Consider the following 15,454-nt stretch of genomic DNA (forward strand, 5'->3'; position numbering starts at 1 on the left):
CATTGGTTGACTTGCAAAAAATTTGCTTCATTATTCACTGTCACTCGTCTACCCGCGAATTAGTTCAAATGCACGCACAATGTTTCCCCCAGGCTGAACGTGGACCGGCGTCCCACTGCATTATCGTGCATGACACTTGTGCGTCTTTCCTTGAACTTCAGTATCTATTCAAACACACCCCTTTGCGACAAAATACTTCTTTATATAATGGTCGTAAAGTCTTCCATAAATATCGCTCCAGACCCCAAGGAAAGAATAAAGTCGAATTACTACACGCTGCTCTTCTTTTGTGCAAATCACAAGTTGGGCAGGCATTGGTTCTCGCATCGCATTCGCGGCTGAACTGGCGTAACACGTTCAAACCTGCACAGCAGTGACCAGTTTCTAGTGAGCTCGTAAAAAAAAGCGCTGAGGAGACATTGCGCCCAAGATACGTTTTCAGATAACCGGAGTGCAAATAATTCCCGTAACATTCCTCCCGACATGTCTTCCCGAGCACAACGTGAGGTAATGCGTCCGCCCGGGATAACGTTTGTGTGGCCCGAAATTTATCTGGAATCACTCACGACCCCCTTGAGACCGGAATGCACGCTGTAAAGATTAGTGGTACGCGACATATAAAGGAACGGCTGCCAGGCAACACAAGAACGCGCAGCGTGGCACACTACTGTAACGACATTTTGTCTCCAAATTGCATTTTTTTTTATACGGGAGCTTGTAAAACATGCAATCAATGGCTCACGCATTTTGATTAAAAGAGTTTGAAGCACATAGACAAAATTTCACCGTCATTGAGGTGATCGGAACAAAAATGAAGGAACGCTGTCGCGTGAACGCATGGTTATACATTTTTATATTTTGGCAAGTCCGATTTGATATATCATTTGATTACAATTTCAGCCATAAATCAGAAAATGTAGTGAGTAATACATTTTAAATAAACTTGCGTGCGCCAAAAATATCTTATTTCAGATGTGCATCACTCTAAAGGGGGACTCCGTCGGTTTTCAATAACTATCTGAATTCAGAGTAGTTAATGACAAAAATGAAAAACGAAGGTGTTGTTAAAATTAACAATCAAATTTACCAGCGATGTCCGGCATGATGACGTCACATATGTGAAGAAGCAACAGTTTGTTTGGAAAGTTTTTAGAGCGCAGCTCTTAGGGGCCCGTTCCCGGCTTGAGCGGCGTCGCCGTCGCCGTCGCCGTCGCCGTCGCCGTCGGCGTCGCCGTCGGCGTAACCGCGCGGTGCATTATGGGTAAATTTCCCCGCTAAATCTAGCGGAAAAAATTTCCCCGCTAAATCTAGCGGAAAAAATTTCCCCGCTAAATCTAGCGGAAAAATTTCCCCGCTAAATCTAGCGGAAAAAATTTCCCCGCTAAATCTAGCGGAAAAAATTTCCCCGCTAAATCTAGCGGAAAAATTTCCCCGTCAAATCTAGCGGAAACAATTTTCCTGCTAAATCTAGCGGAAAACTTTCCCCGCTAAATCTAGCGGAAAAAATTTCCCCGCTAAATCTAGCGGAAAAATTTCCCCGTCAAATGTAGCGGAAAAAATTTTCCCGCTAAATCTAGCGGAAAACTTTCCCCGCTAAATCCTAGCGGAAAAAATTTCCCCGCTAAATGTAGCGGAAAAAATTTTCCCGCTAAATCTAGCGGAAAACTTTCCCCGCTAAATCTAGCGGAAAAAATTTTCCCGCTAAATCTAGCGGAAAAATTTCCCCGCTAAATCTAGCGGAAAAAAATTCCCCGCTAAATCTAGCGGAAAAAATTTCCCCGCTAAATCTAGCGGAAAACTTTCCCCGCTAAATCTAGCGGAAAAAATTTCCCCGCTATATCTAGCGGAAAAATTTTGGTCACGTGACCCGGGGGGTCACGTGACCTGGGGAGTCACGTGACCCCCTCCCGAGGTCACGTGATCTCTGAGGGAGCACGTGTTTGCCCCCACGTGACCCCACCAAGGTCACGTGCCCTCGGGGGGGTCACGTGACCCCCCCCCCCCCCGAGAACACGTGGCCCTCAGTACCCTCCCCTCCTCCTCCTCAAGAGCTGCGCTCCAATTCGGCATTACAGGGAGTGGTAAACGACTTTCATTTTTCTTTTATTACTTATATTTGTATACTGGAAACGTTTTTTTGTTTTTTTTTCAAGTTCTTTTTGGAAGATTCGTTTCCTATTCGAAGAAATTTGATTCACGCTCCTTCATTCTTACCGGCTCGGCCATATATCTTACCAATCTGGTTTTTGGACATGAGTTTGATGTCGTTTATAATAAACCTTATTTATTTACATTGTGTGTGCCGACAGTCCGATATTTATGGCCGGGAAAAAGTGATTTGATCCATATACAGAAGCTGACAGGAAACTGAAAAGGAAAAAAAACAAAAAAACAAGGCACTGAATGAATCATCAGTCACATTTGACGGATGGAAGAAAATGTATTTCGATCCATCACAACAAAAATCCTACAGCTGCCGAAAAGAAAGTTACTAGGTTGTTTGACTGATAGGACTGAATCGTATAATACATTTTTATGCCAAATTAAGAATATCTTTGGAAAGATGTGTACACAGAAAATCATGGCTAGAGGCACCGTATTTAAGATGCCCTATCTCAACATTTCTACATGCTGCATAAGAAATTCCCACCAAGTTATTTAGGAAGCATAATTAGCCAGTTTCAGTACTGGGTATAGGAGCTAACACCAACGCTGTGCGTTTGCTTTAGCGTCGCGTGTTCCACGCTGCGCATCCGCGTCGTTTCCATGCGCGAACCCGAGACAGCAGTTTGGGCTCCGCGCATGCGCAATTTTGAACACGCAACTCCAACGGAAACTCGCAATACTTCCGCCTTACATACCCTGTACTAAAACTCGCTCTTACGATTGAGGGCAGAATAAATGACAATTTAGAACGTCATAAACAGAGTAGGCTGACTCGACTACGGAAGGTCAGTTTCCCCAATGGTCATATGGAATTTTTTCGCTTTGTTATGTAACTCTAGTATGATTCAGCGGTGATAGGTAAGCACAATAACTGTGTTAGTCCTAAACGGTGCGCTCGGCACCCAAACTACCTGGAACTGAGATGGTGCAGCGTACTCTTGCAGTGACTTTGACATAGGACATGACTGCGATAATCTAACATGATCGTACACCAATCCATACGTGTTGCGTTCTATGATACAGATCAATACAAACGCCCGACTGCTAACATTATCGTGAGGCAAATCGACGGACGACTGCGCGCCGTTAGTATAAACATATCGCTTAAAGCGTTTGAAATTAGTAACAATTTACACCATTAAACTTGAGGAAGATCCCTACCAACCCGCTTGTCCTGTCCTTACAATTTACCCCAGCTTTTGTAAGAACTCGACATTCTGTTTCCCGAATCAAAAAGCATGACTTGAAGTTTTTTACAGGGGTAGGTTATTCACGTTATCTACCTAGAAAAGTCTTTTTCAACACCATACGGAGCCTGAATAATTCCCCAATCCCGTTGAAGCGTCTCAAGCTCTGCGTTGTGTTGTATGAAAGAAAAAAATGATAGGTGTTAAATTCTGATGCAATACTGAAAGCTGCATTATATCCAATCCAGACGCGCGAGTACACGACACACATGGCCATCTGTGCTGTGGATCGGCTTCGCACCGAAAGGTTCTTTGATAGCCCTTCTACTTTTCATGCGACTCGGTGAAAAATGCTTAAATGAGCAAACTGATCGGGGCACAAAGCACCCTCAATAATTAAAGTCCATATTTTTTTTTTTCGTTTTGGTGTGACAGTTGTGAGGCATTCATCATACAACCTCGTCTAGTGAAAGACGCCTACGTGACGCGTCTTAATAATCGTTATACAGGGTGTTTCAAGTTTAACATATTTGTTTAAAGGAAGCCTTGAAAGCTACACTAATGCGGTTTGTGCATGTGAGTTATACGGACAGGAAGACATAATATAGGGGGCTAATTTGGAAATTAAGTCAAATATTTACCTAAGTTATGCTAATTAACTTTTTAATTAGTTATATATACATATGGTTTCAATTAGAAACTTGTCGAGCGTCATCCAAGACCACTAAATTAGTCATTAAAAAAAAAGATTTTCAACAAGTGGGAAGCGCAGTAGTAATGAGCTAAACTGATCACTCGTGCAGCAGGCACAAGACTGGGGCGAGAAAACCCGGAGGATAACAGACGGAAGAACCGCGCGGCCGCGTTATCGTACCGGTAGCCTTGTTCCTGCTTCACGAGTGGTAACTTTAGCGTTCCACCGTTTCGCACGTGTTTCAAGTCTTTCTAATATTTAATGTAGTTGTTTTCACGCTCAGCAAGTTTATTATTTTAACTATATGTGTATCTCCAAAACTTTGAACCTTAATTGACGTATTTTAGAAAATTAGCCGACTGATGGTAACAATTAGCCCCCTATACTATCTCCCCCTGGCCGTATAACTCACCTGCGGAAACCGGATTAGTGTAGCTTTTACGGCTTCTTTTAAACAAATCAGTTAAATTTAAGAAGAAACAGTCTGTATATATATATTGATATTTTGAACTATAGCCGTCTAGATGAAAGGCAATATGCCACGTTCGCTCTAACCGCACGTATTTTCCGAAATATTATATTTAATTTTCTTTCCAAGCTTAGTCTCTTTGGAAATCAAATGTCTCTTTAGGGTTGCCAAAAAAAAGGGGTGGGGGAGGAAAGTTAAATAGCTTCCGGAAGAGGCGAGAAGGGGTTTATTAAATCGTCTCTATTTTAGAGTGCATCCAAGGCCCCCAGTGCAAACAATTAGTTGATCTGTTCGAATACATAGACGTTCATATACATATGATATGTCTATATACATTCTATAAGTTCTGATGATTTGATAAGACAAGCAATGTAATATATTTTCTCTTTTTAATAGGGGTGTACCGTGTAGGGTTAAATAGAGGAAAGGGGTTGAACAAAAAACGGGCCTGCACAATAAACATAGGCACAGGAGTTCAGCGTTTACTGAATAAGCACACCTTGCCTGAAACGCAATTACTCAAGGGAAATTAATGGTAGAGAAAATAAACGTATTTGTCGGGCAGGCCGGTTGTACTTTGCAATTTGTGACAGTTTCGGTCTCTATACGAATGGCACCTTACCCAAGTGAGCAGCAAGCCTAACATAGCCATGGAGCCCGTCGGGTAACCGAATGTTTCCACCAAGTAGCCAGCAGCAGGTGGGGCAACTATAGAGCTGTTAATAAAAAACGCAGGTTGTAATGCACACTACGTACACGTTTTATATAACTCGCATTGAACAATGTATCACTCGCAAACTTGAGCATCTGCTGGCTTTTGAATTTACTAATAAAAAAATAGTGAAAATGAAGAGGAGGATGCTTGCCCAAAAACCGCGAAAGTAAAGACGGAGCTTGAAACAAAGCCGCTTGACCGTATATTGTCTGGATACCCGCGGAGCCTGCAAAAGAATAGAAAATATTGTCTAAATTTGTTAAAAAGAAGCTAATTCTTACGGTGACTTACAGCACTAGTTTCAGCGCGCGGCAATATCCGCAAATAAACTGGGCAGATGCTCCGAGTCCCATGAACACCTGAGAGAGGTAGACCATCCAAAGGTGTCTGCAGCAAGGGGAATGATTGTATGTCTAAAAAACGGTTGCAGTCGGCTTGACACCAGCAAACTTGATAAGTCAGGCGCCCGACCTGGTTCGTGCCTAATTTGGTGGATATGTGGGATAATGTATAGGGCCTTGAAATTGGGCTGCTGCTTGCGCCGTCTGGGATTTACGCAAGTATTGCGCGCAGTGCATGGAGGCATACTGGCATACGGTGTGAAAGTTCGTCTGCGTCGCCTCCAAATGCGTCCAGGTGCTTTTCTTTTCCCCCAATCTCTATCAACACTTTAAAAAAAATATATAGTATTTCCTTTCTTAAAAGGGCCCGCAAACATATCTAGGTGTCTACCTTTTTTGCGGTTTCCACGTCTCTTGGGGTTCAGGCAAGCCAGCGGGCACGGAGAGTGCCTAAATATCAGTGCGTCATATTTCAACCGCACGACGCGGAAACCTCCTCCACCTACGGGGCCCGACCCGCCGTGCCGAAACCGCGCGATATGCGAAGTCTTTGGTCCTGGGCTCACTACTGGTCAGAGCCGCTAAAAGCTTTTTTTTAGTCGAAATAGAAAATATAAGTGGCGGGAAAACATCGTTTCAATTATTTATGGAAGTAGTTTTTTTTCTCAGTATTTTAAATCGAAAAAGAAACCAATGCAGTTTATAAAGTAGGGAAACAAGAAATGACCCGTCGACATACCCGCCAACAAGCGGTGGAAAGGGCGGCGCATACTAGAAAGGGGGAGTGGGATCAGGCACCGACGAGCTGCGAGCGTAGAAAGGTCCCGGATGTACGCGGCGGCGCTGCGGTCATATACGGGCTCGAAGATCCGACCGGTTCCGAGCATTCCGAAGACCTTCTTCGAGCAGGTTTGCTTTGCGATTCGGCCGTTTGGTGGTATGGCAGTGCAAAGCGGCTCCCGCTCTGGACTAGTCTTTACCCCGTATTTGCTGTCGTTTGTGGCCAATGAAGGGTCACGCCGAAATAGTGTTTAATCGCGCAGCAAATGCAATGCGAGCCGCCCTGGCTGCCCGCGGCATACAGCCTGTCCAGAACATGCTTTAGTGGCACCCTATCGAGCCATCGGCACGGAGTGCGGCAGCCGTGAGCGCTCGCAGAGCTCACTACCCTTCGTCTAGTTCACGGCCAAGCAAGCGAACAAGGACGTCATGAAGGATGTTATTTTTTTTTTTATTGTTTATGTAATTTTAATTTGGATATAATTTTGAAAATAAAGCGAAATTCGAGAAAAGAAACGTTTAATTAATATACTACGTCCCCTTCCCTCCGGTTCGGTGAAAATTAAAAACCAGTAAAAAAGTCCTTGCAGGGCCCTCATAAAAAAGGAACTCGGGTGTCTCATATATGTTTCTTTAAAAAGGGAGGAAAGTAGTTCGTTCAAAACAGGGAGGAAATTTGCTCCCTTAAGGTATGAGGAAAGTTGCCACTTATTTTTGCTCGTGGAAAAAACGTTTCTTCCCTAAGAAGGGAAGAAAATTGCCACCTTTTTCCTTCCAATGAAGGGAGCTCGTGTAATAAGTATAGCTTCCACCACATAAGGATCAAAGCGGAAGGAAAGATGTCGGAGAAGCGTTATTTTTCTCTTTAACATCGGCCGACTTCCACGTTATATGAATAGACACACAGTACTGCATAAAAACAAAATACACGGAAAACAACGAGAACAACACCCACACAACAGCAACAACGTAGCGACACCAGACTCCCACCATTCTCTACATGCTCTAAGTTCGCACTATCTCTATGTATGGCAGCCTTATTTTCAACCCGTGTTGGCCGGTGACTGCCATGAGTTGTTGCATAAAACGGAGACGCGGAGCAAATATTCCTTTAAAATAGTTTGTTGTTGGGCGAGTTGGTGAACGTTTGGATACATGGTTTTACGCAAAAAAGACGGACACAAGAGAGAGAAACAAACACGAGCGCAACTTACAACTGTATTGAGGAAACCTTTAGAAAACATACAGATATATCGTCAACCTCAATGCGTCCACGCATGCGTCGTGTCACTATCACACGCTCGTCACAGACATTTATCAAGGAAGCGTTTTTCAGCATTTTACAAACTTATCGAGGTATCGCTCACACATAGGTCGCCTTTCTTTTTGATGAAGAAGGCTTCTAACAGCTCACGTGCTTTTTGTCCCTTACTTCCCTTTTTGTCTTTTTGTATTTTTTGTCTCTTACTAGTAAGGGACAAAAAGCACGTGAGCTGTTAGAAGCCTTCTTTATCAAAAAGAAAGGCGACCTATGTGTGAGCGATACCTCGATAAGTTTGTATAGTACTGAAAAACGCTTCCTTGATAATTTTCTGTGACGAGCGTGTGATAGTGACATGACGCATGAGTGGACGCATTGAAGTTGACGATATATCTGTATGTTTTCTAAAGGTTTCCTCAATACTGTTGTAAGTTGCGCTCGTGTTTGTTTCTCTCTCTTGTGTCCGTCTTTTTTGCGCAAAAAATGTATCCAAATACTCCTTGTACTTAATACTATTTTCAATGGTCTCCCGAATCGCCCCAATCTCTTAATTCAACACCTTGAGAAGAGCAGATGTAGATCATTAAGCTAATTAACTCGAATTTATTAATTACCTTTGAAAGTTGTTCGTATAATCATGTTAAAAATACAGTGCTGAAACCCTGTACCCTTGTAATGAACATTGCAATCAAGCTATTGCTTGGTTGTAATGTTTATCACCAGTTCTGATGTTTTGATGGTTTAATCAATCTAACTTCCAATCTAAGTTTTGAGAGTTTAATCATTACTTTAATTGCTGCACAAGTATTGAAATGGGCTTTCAAATAAACACTATTATTGTTTTGTTTTTTCCAAGATTCGTTGCAAAAATACAGAAATTTTTTTGGGGTTATACTTTGCCACCGGTATTACAGAAATGTAAGTGTTCTAATTTTCTAACCTGGAGCGTTTTTCCTAGAATAAGTAAGTGCCGGGAGTGATAGTAACACACGAACCATGACGTTTGTATCGCATTAGACAACTAAAATGAGAGCGTCTTTGGTGATATAAAGCAACAGCTTGAGGACATCACGTTGCCCAAATAAAAAAAAAAAAAAAAAAAAAAAACGTGTTCAGCGTTTTAGTAGATCATGTAGTCACCTTCGCAACTCTACACGCCATCCGCTATGACCTTCGTATATGTTAGTGCCATAGCGGAGCTGCGTTTTCATCTTTCAGTAGAACGTTTGAAACCCCGATGCAAGATATTGTGTTACGAGAGCTAACGCAACGCCACTAGCGGCTTTTTCGGACATTAAATCTAACATAAAATAAAGGCTTATACTGGATTATTAGCCATCTTCTATTCATGTCCCTGTTTAAATATAATACTAATTTATTATGGAATAAGCTGATGTACATGTGTGCTTCTTTTATATGCACATACTTGTTAGTCATCTTCTATTCATGTCACCCTCTAAATATAATATTAATTTGTTATCGAGTAACCTTATGTTCATATTTCCTTTTTTAATAAGTACACGCAGTACGTTTTCGACGCCTAGTCGTTGTTGATCCCAGGTTGCATTGGCCGTACTGTCCACGTTCGTGACGCCGTGTCGGCTTGGTCGTGTACAGTCACGCACGTTCTTGCGACACGACACGAACCACGCGATAATGAACTAAATCTACCGAAAAAAAAAGGAAACCCACATAAACTCGCGTGTTTTTGTTTGTTTGTTTGTTGTTGTTTTTTTTGGGGGGGGGGGGGTGGAGGGGGGGGGGGGGCAAAAAGGGCAGCGGTGAACCGTTAGCTGAGGTGAATCATCCGTTCTTTCAAAATAGCGGATCCACCCTCTCTCCGTAACTAAACCCCGCAACCAGAATGGAATGTCTGTACGACCCTTTCTTTCAAGTGGACTCTTCCTGAATCAATAGTTGACCTCGTTTTAGGGATCCCTTGCTTCGTTTCTTCACTGAATCGTCGTTTCAGTGTCTTTCGTTTCAGTGTCATCTCTTCGAATCCCGTAGAAAAGCTCACAGGAGATCAGCTCACAGGAGATAAGCTCACCGGAGCAAAGCGCAACGGAAAAAAGCTCACCTACTTTTGTGAGGGCCCGGAGAAAAGCTCACCAGTCTTTTTAGAGATTCGGAGAAAAGATCGCCTCGAATCAAACTATCATGCAAAGTGGTCGTTATCATTTAATAGCAGTAGTGCTACCAAGATTTTAGGCCTTTCTCAAGCAGGGGAACAGATATAGCGCGAAGCGATTTTTCGGATTTTACTAAGAGAAGGGGTTGACCAGCGTAAAACTTATACCGCATGAGTTTGTGGCCCGAATGCGAAACTTCTACGGGGTTAGTGATTTTAATAGCAACCACTAAAAGGAAAAGGAAAAGTTAATCGTTTCTTTACGCAATTTTTTTGTTTAGAACGATCTGAGTAACATTCTTGTTTCTAACCCCTGAAGCTTCCAGAAAATAATTAATCCCTCGTCAAATAATAGTCTAATTCTCTTAGACTAGACTGGATGGCAGCTGACCGAAAATGAAATGTGTGATAAATGTAATGAGTATTTCGGTGGTGGTTTCACTCGTCAAATTTTCCCCATACGTAAATTAACATCTCAGCACATGATTTATAAAATGGGATCTATTCCAATTACACCTAAATGAATTTCAAGAAGAACAAAACAACTTCCTCTAAGCTCCACTCCTGGTCGCAATAACATAAACAGTAAAGTTTAAAAAAAATGCTAAACATTCCTTAATTGTCTTTTTACGTGTCTAAGACTTGCAATCAGTCACTGATTACCTCGTGACCGGAGACGTGCAGTTCCTGGAAAGAAAACCCCGCCATACTAAAACAAAACAGCATAATTTTTTTTCTAGTGAAAAAGCAGTATAATTGCCTTTTTTTTTTCCGCAATTTGATTTTCTTGCTGAATGATATTACTTTCACAGTTTTTGTTTCCATCTTTTGTGTTCTCATTTCGTTGCAAGAAGATGCGACGTAACTTAAGAACGAAACCGGAAGTAGAGATAAAGCGCTCATCGATTTCCTGCGAAGACCGCTGGTTTTTGCTCGGTTCGATCCGATATAAACCTTCCTTCTGTGATAATTTTTTTATTTAAATACAGAATGTATGACCACATAGAAAGTATCATATACGACTTTAAAAAAAATGAAAAGCCATATTTTTTGGTTAATTTTTGCGGGCAAGGTTCGGTTTAAAAGTTGAATCATTTCAGTAGACCGCTCTGATCTAGATAACGATCTAAATAATTTTGATATTCATTCTCCACCCTGGCTGTAGCCCTCGTTCCACTTTTATGTCTACCCATTTTGCGTGTTACCATATTTATTCCTAACGTAGCCGGGACAGAGGAAGTACGACCTCCTTTAATTTTTCGTTTTTAATTAAAACTACTGCTTCCTAAATCAAATTTATATTATTTGTAGATTTAACAATGCGGAGCGACTATACTAAATAAAATGTCATTTCCTAAATCATTCTCCAGAAGCTACTCAAGCTGCAGCGTTTTGTTGATTTTTTTATTCTTCGCGGGATGCTTGTCGCGTGACAGGATGTTTTTATATTTTAAAAATGTATTTTTCTAGTGAAGTGCAGAATGACGTCATCCGCTTAAGGCATCTCAGCATATTTCTGTTGAGTGAACGCATTTCACTTGAATGAACGCTCGATTCTAAGATTAGTAGTTGAGCTTTCCTCCGTGTCCCTCGAAAGGCCGATGAGCTTTTCCTCACATCAAATATTTTTTTGCGGTCAGCATTTCTTCGGTGAGCTTATCTCCGGCGAGCTTTCATCTTGTGAACTTTTCTCCGTCGATCCATTCCTTGTGCGGGGATGTGGTGCTCAAAAAATACATGTTTTGTGCAAGACTGTCCTGGTGTCGATGTTGACGGACTACAATGTGTGTCGCACGAAGCCGCTTGTCGCCAAGCAGTGCTCCTTCTTCTCTATACTGGATATCCTGTTCTGTTTTGAACAGCACTGAAGTAAACGTCGCACAGATTATCCTTCGTTGTCTGGTGGGTACGCTTTATTTCACGAGCATACGCTGCTCGCGGAGGTGACGGGGGTAGGAGTGTATAGAGACCGGTCGACTCGAATAGAGCAGCGATCTTGGCAGCTGTGATCACGCTGAAAAGTTCCAAGATCACGAAAATTCATTTCCCGTGTGCCCTACTTGGCATGTAGCAACTAACGCTACGAAAGTGGCCGTGCTTGGCATGCCGGTGACCAGTCGCCACATGTACTTCTCGCAGCCGCAATGTTTTATACCCCCTCTCTTGCGCGATCTCGAAACGGGCACATACGGCGTGGTTTCCGCGAGACATACTCCACGCTATTTTGTTAAACTATACGCCATGTCACTAGTTGCGAGCAGTACAGGCGAAGGCAACGCTATCCGAGGGGAGAAAGTGCAACCACTAGAAAGGCTGGGGAGGAGGAGAGAAACGTCTTCCCCTCTCTAACGTTGGTCGTACTGCTAGTGCTCTTACTTTTTCTCTTCACCTGGCGTTGCCTTTGCCTGCACTGCACACAATTAGTGACACAGAGTATAGCGTACCTCCGATAGCCTCCGCAGCTTCGCTGTTTCTCCGCTAGCACCGCTCTAGCGTATAGAGTAGCGGGAGAACCATTAATTATCTGCTAAAACTCTCTATTGTAATGCACATGATAGACAGTGCGTTGCGTAACGGCAATGAACCCAATTATTATAATTGCGATCTAAATTCAACGCACCTTCTAAGAGATCTAAGTACGTAAAAAGCAATCAAGGAATCACGTTGCCGTCCCTGCCGTCCCAACAATTAAACATGTTCGCTGCGCCAGCGGCGGTTCGTCTGCCGCTGCCGCCGGAAGCATGGAGGAGGAAGTTTTGGTCCCTTTTTCAAGCGCCACCAGACGGCGTTGCATGTGAATCGGTGAAATGGAGGAACGGAAGCAATTTTCTCCCCTTCCGTTCAAGACAGGGAGGTGAATCGTTCTTTCCTCCATTTTTTCTTCCTTTTTCTTAGAGTGAATGACGGTGCGCGCTTGGTCCCGCGTTCCTTACACGTTTTTTGTGTTACCCCTAGATCGGCGTGCCGCTCGTTGCATTCTCATGCTCCAAAGGCGCATTTTTGGAACCCTCGCTCGCAGTATTGTCTTTGACATCTCTACCAAACGCCCTCCTCTTATATCTAGTAAAAAAGAAGAAGAATTGGGGCAGCGTTTATTACGTCTTTTCGGGCGCGGACTTCGTAATTGAACTCACGACAGTGTGCCCTATCGCGTTATTAGCTTGCTGATTATCAATCTCGCTAAAAATAACGAGGAGAAAAAAAGTCTAGCAGTTCTCCAAAATGCCAAAGCGGGTCAATGCGCTGTGCGTCTTTTATCTGTAAACTGTCTCTTAGGAACGGAAGATGGCATTTACCTCTAAGTCACCTGCTTGCTTTATTTGCGTCGCTCCTCTTCTCATCGCGAAAAAAGAGGAACTTGGTTGCGAAGTTCTAAAGTTGTACATTTAAACGAGTGAAATTCAATCAAAAGTAAAAGAAAAAATTAGAGTTACCGACCTTTTTAGAAACCTGGAGAGCTTCATCACGGAATGTCAACGTTTTTCCTACCCACCATGGCGAATACTAGGAGGTGATTACACAAAAAAGAAAATATGGCGCACAAGTGCTAAGGTACATCATTCCAAAATTGCATTTATGCCTCTAAAATAGAACATCGAATAAATTGCCTCTAGAAGATATTCGATCACTTCTCTTCTAATTACGAGCATTTGTCATTTTCGCCCCACCTAAACGTACTACGAATACCTTAGTCATTTTGTTTTGTAAAGTGTGCCAACGGAAATTTAATTATGCGTTTATATTTTTCTTTGCTTTGTCTCACCTTTGCGGTGGTCGATGACACGTGTAGGTGGTCGATGACACGTGAAGCTAAACAAGACAGCTTTTTTCCTCCACGCCCGTCAGCCGAGGAGCGAAGTAAATTTTAGTATTATTTTTATTATTATTATGCTCTGTCGCTTTGTTATTTAAACTTTTATGTTAACGATATGGGGGCCAGGATATTCACTTGCAAAATGTTTCAGTATGCAGACGACACTCTCATTGTCTCCAGTCACCTAACCGCCGCATTCAGAAACCTCACTCAAACTACACTCAAACTGAAGGGCCCCTCCACTTCCTCGAGGAAGGCGCGAGGGCCGGCGCTGGCCAATCGCGACGGCGGATCCGTCCTCGCGATTGGCCAGCGCCGGCCCTCGCGCCTTGCTCGAGGAAGTGGAGGGCCCTTCGGTTTGAGTGTAGTTTGAGTGAGGTTTCTGAATTTGGCGGTAAATATATACAGAGCTATACAGTTGCTCCGACATGACGTGGTGCAAGTAACTGGATCTCCGAGAATTTCTTCCCAAGTAACGCTTTGAAAACTCTCGTTTGCTTTAAGAACCCCTTGAAGCGTGTGACTTTGGGCACAAGAATTATGTTGCACGGATCTGACTGGGCTGGCTGTGCGTGTCCTCCGTTGAAATATGCTGGTAGTGTCAAACATCTGGGAGTGTGATTTCAGATAAGGCCGACCAAAGAATGGTTAATTGGCATTTTTAAATCAACTGATATTTTTCTCTAGCATTGTCTAGTGCCTGGTATAAACTTATCAACACTTCGTTTTGACCAGAAAAAGATTTGTGGAGAAAAAAAAAAATTCGTAAGACATGGAGAGGTAAACAGTTGCAATAACGCGCACTGATGGAAGGGGTACGTTTGAAAGTGAATAACTAAAACGATATGATTAGGAAAACATTAATACATTTTATAAAACAAACTTTGGGGTACAGCTTCATTCTAATATTTAGTAATAATATTTATTTAAGTTATATCTGTTTTTCTAGAGCAGATATAACACCTTAAGCTCGAATCAAACATAACCTCCTGGTCCTTCATCTCAGGCACACGCGAGTCACTCGATCTAGATGCTATAGCGCGAAACACATGTGCCAGAAAACCTTCCGATCCGACGTGCGGACTGCCGGAATGACCTTGGGGGGCGAGGCGTTTCGTAGCATCGGAGAGCGTTGAAAACCCTCGAATCCAACCGTCGTATTGCGTGGTCGGACGTCGGATCGGACGGTTTCGTCGTAGATGCGTTTCACGCTTACTAGTGAAAATTGTATTCATTGCCGCCCGTGGGAATGTCATAACTTTGGTTTTCGATTGTTTATGACAAAGATCATTAACAGAAAAGGACCTGGGGGTTATGTTTGATTCGAGCTTGAGGTGTTATGATCACATAGCAAGAGTTGTAAACTCGTATCTCCCCACGTTCAGCGCCACACGTCGCATACCAAAAGAATTTAAAAATCCTTTTGCGTTTCTGACACTGTACCTACCGTTAGTGAGATTTTAAGTGGAGCTCGTCTCAGTTGTCTGGAACGGCGTTTCTAAAACTAACTCCATGGCACTCGACAGAGCTCAAGATTATTTTATTTCAATTTTTAAAGATCGCTGTGCAAAGAGTGGTTTACTTTGCTTCAACAATTAAACTGATTCCCAGCTTCTGAACTTGCTGAGCCTGCATCAGCGACGGGCTAAGGTTGATTTGTTGATTTATTTGGTTCTGCACGGTATTATTGACTCTCCCAGCCTCTTGTTAGTAGTGAGCCATAGAGTTACATCTGTGCCTACACGGCACCAGTCATCGTTTTATATATATCGGCATTTTAATCGATTAAGCCCTATTCCTTGATCGGTGGAGTGCTAGAACACGTACCCCGATGCAGTCGATATGTTTGGCTCGAGCTGTAGAATTTTTTATCTCTTTGTTTGCAAGCATTTAAGG

The 15,454-nt window shown here is 42.8% G+C and overlaps 1 protein-coding gene across 4 annotated transcripts in view; it reads right to left on the minus strand.

Moving 5' to 3' along the window:
* The window catches only part of LOC115311315 (MFS-type transporter SLC18B1), a 228,527-nt gene that overhangs the window by 162,466 nt on the left and 50,607 nt on the right, over positions 1-15,454 (minus strand). For 2 of the 4 annotated variants that reach the window (XM_042291835.1, XM_042291834.1), the window contains 4 exons: positions 5,523-5,618; positions 5,383-5,457; positions 5,139-5,232; positions 2,258-2,367 (listed from right to left, as the gene is read on the minus strand). The exons of 1 other annotated variant lie outside the window; for it this stretch is intronic. In XM_042291835.1, the coding sequence (XP_042147769.1) occupies positions 2,281-2,367; positions 5,139-5,232; positions 5,383-5,457; positions 5,523-5,618 (352 nt within the window). In that variant the 3' untranslated portion in view covers positions 2,258-2,280. Of the gene's footprint in view, positions 1-2,257; positions 2,368-5,138; positions 5,233-5,382; positions 5,458-5,522; positions 5,619-15,454 lie in introns of those variants that run through there. One more of the 4 variants, XM_042291836.1, reaches the window with a different exon arrangement.

Source organism: Ixodes scapularis, unplaced genomic scaffold (assembly GCF_016920785.2).
Source record: "Ixodes scapularis isolate PalLabHiFi unplaced genomic scaffold, ASM1692078v2 PGA_scaffold2__306_contigs__length_199485367, whole genome shotgun sequence".
NCBI lineage: Eukaryota > Metazoa > Arthropoda > Arachnida > Ixodida > Ixodidae > Ixodes > Ixodes scapularis.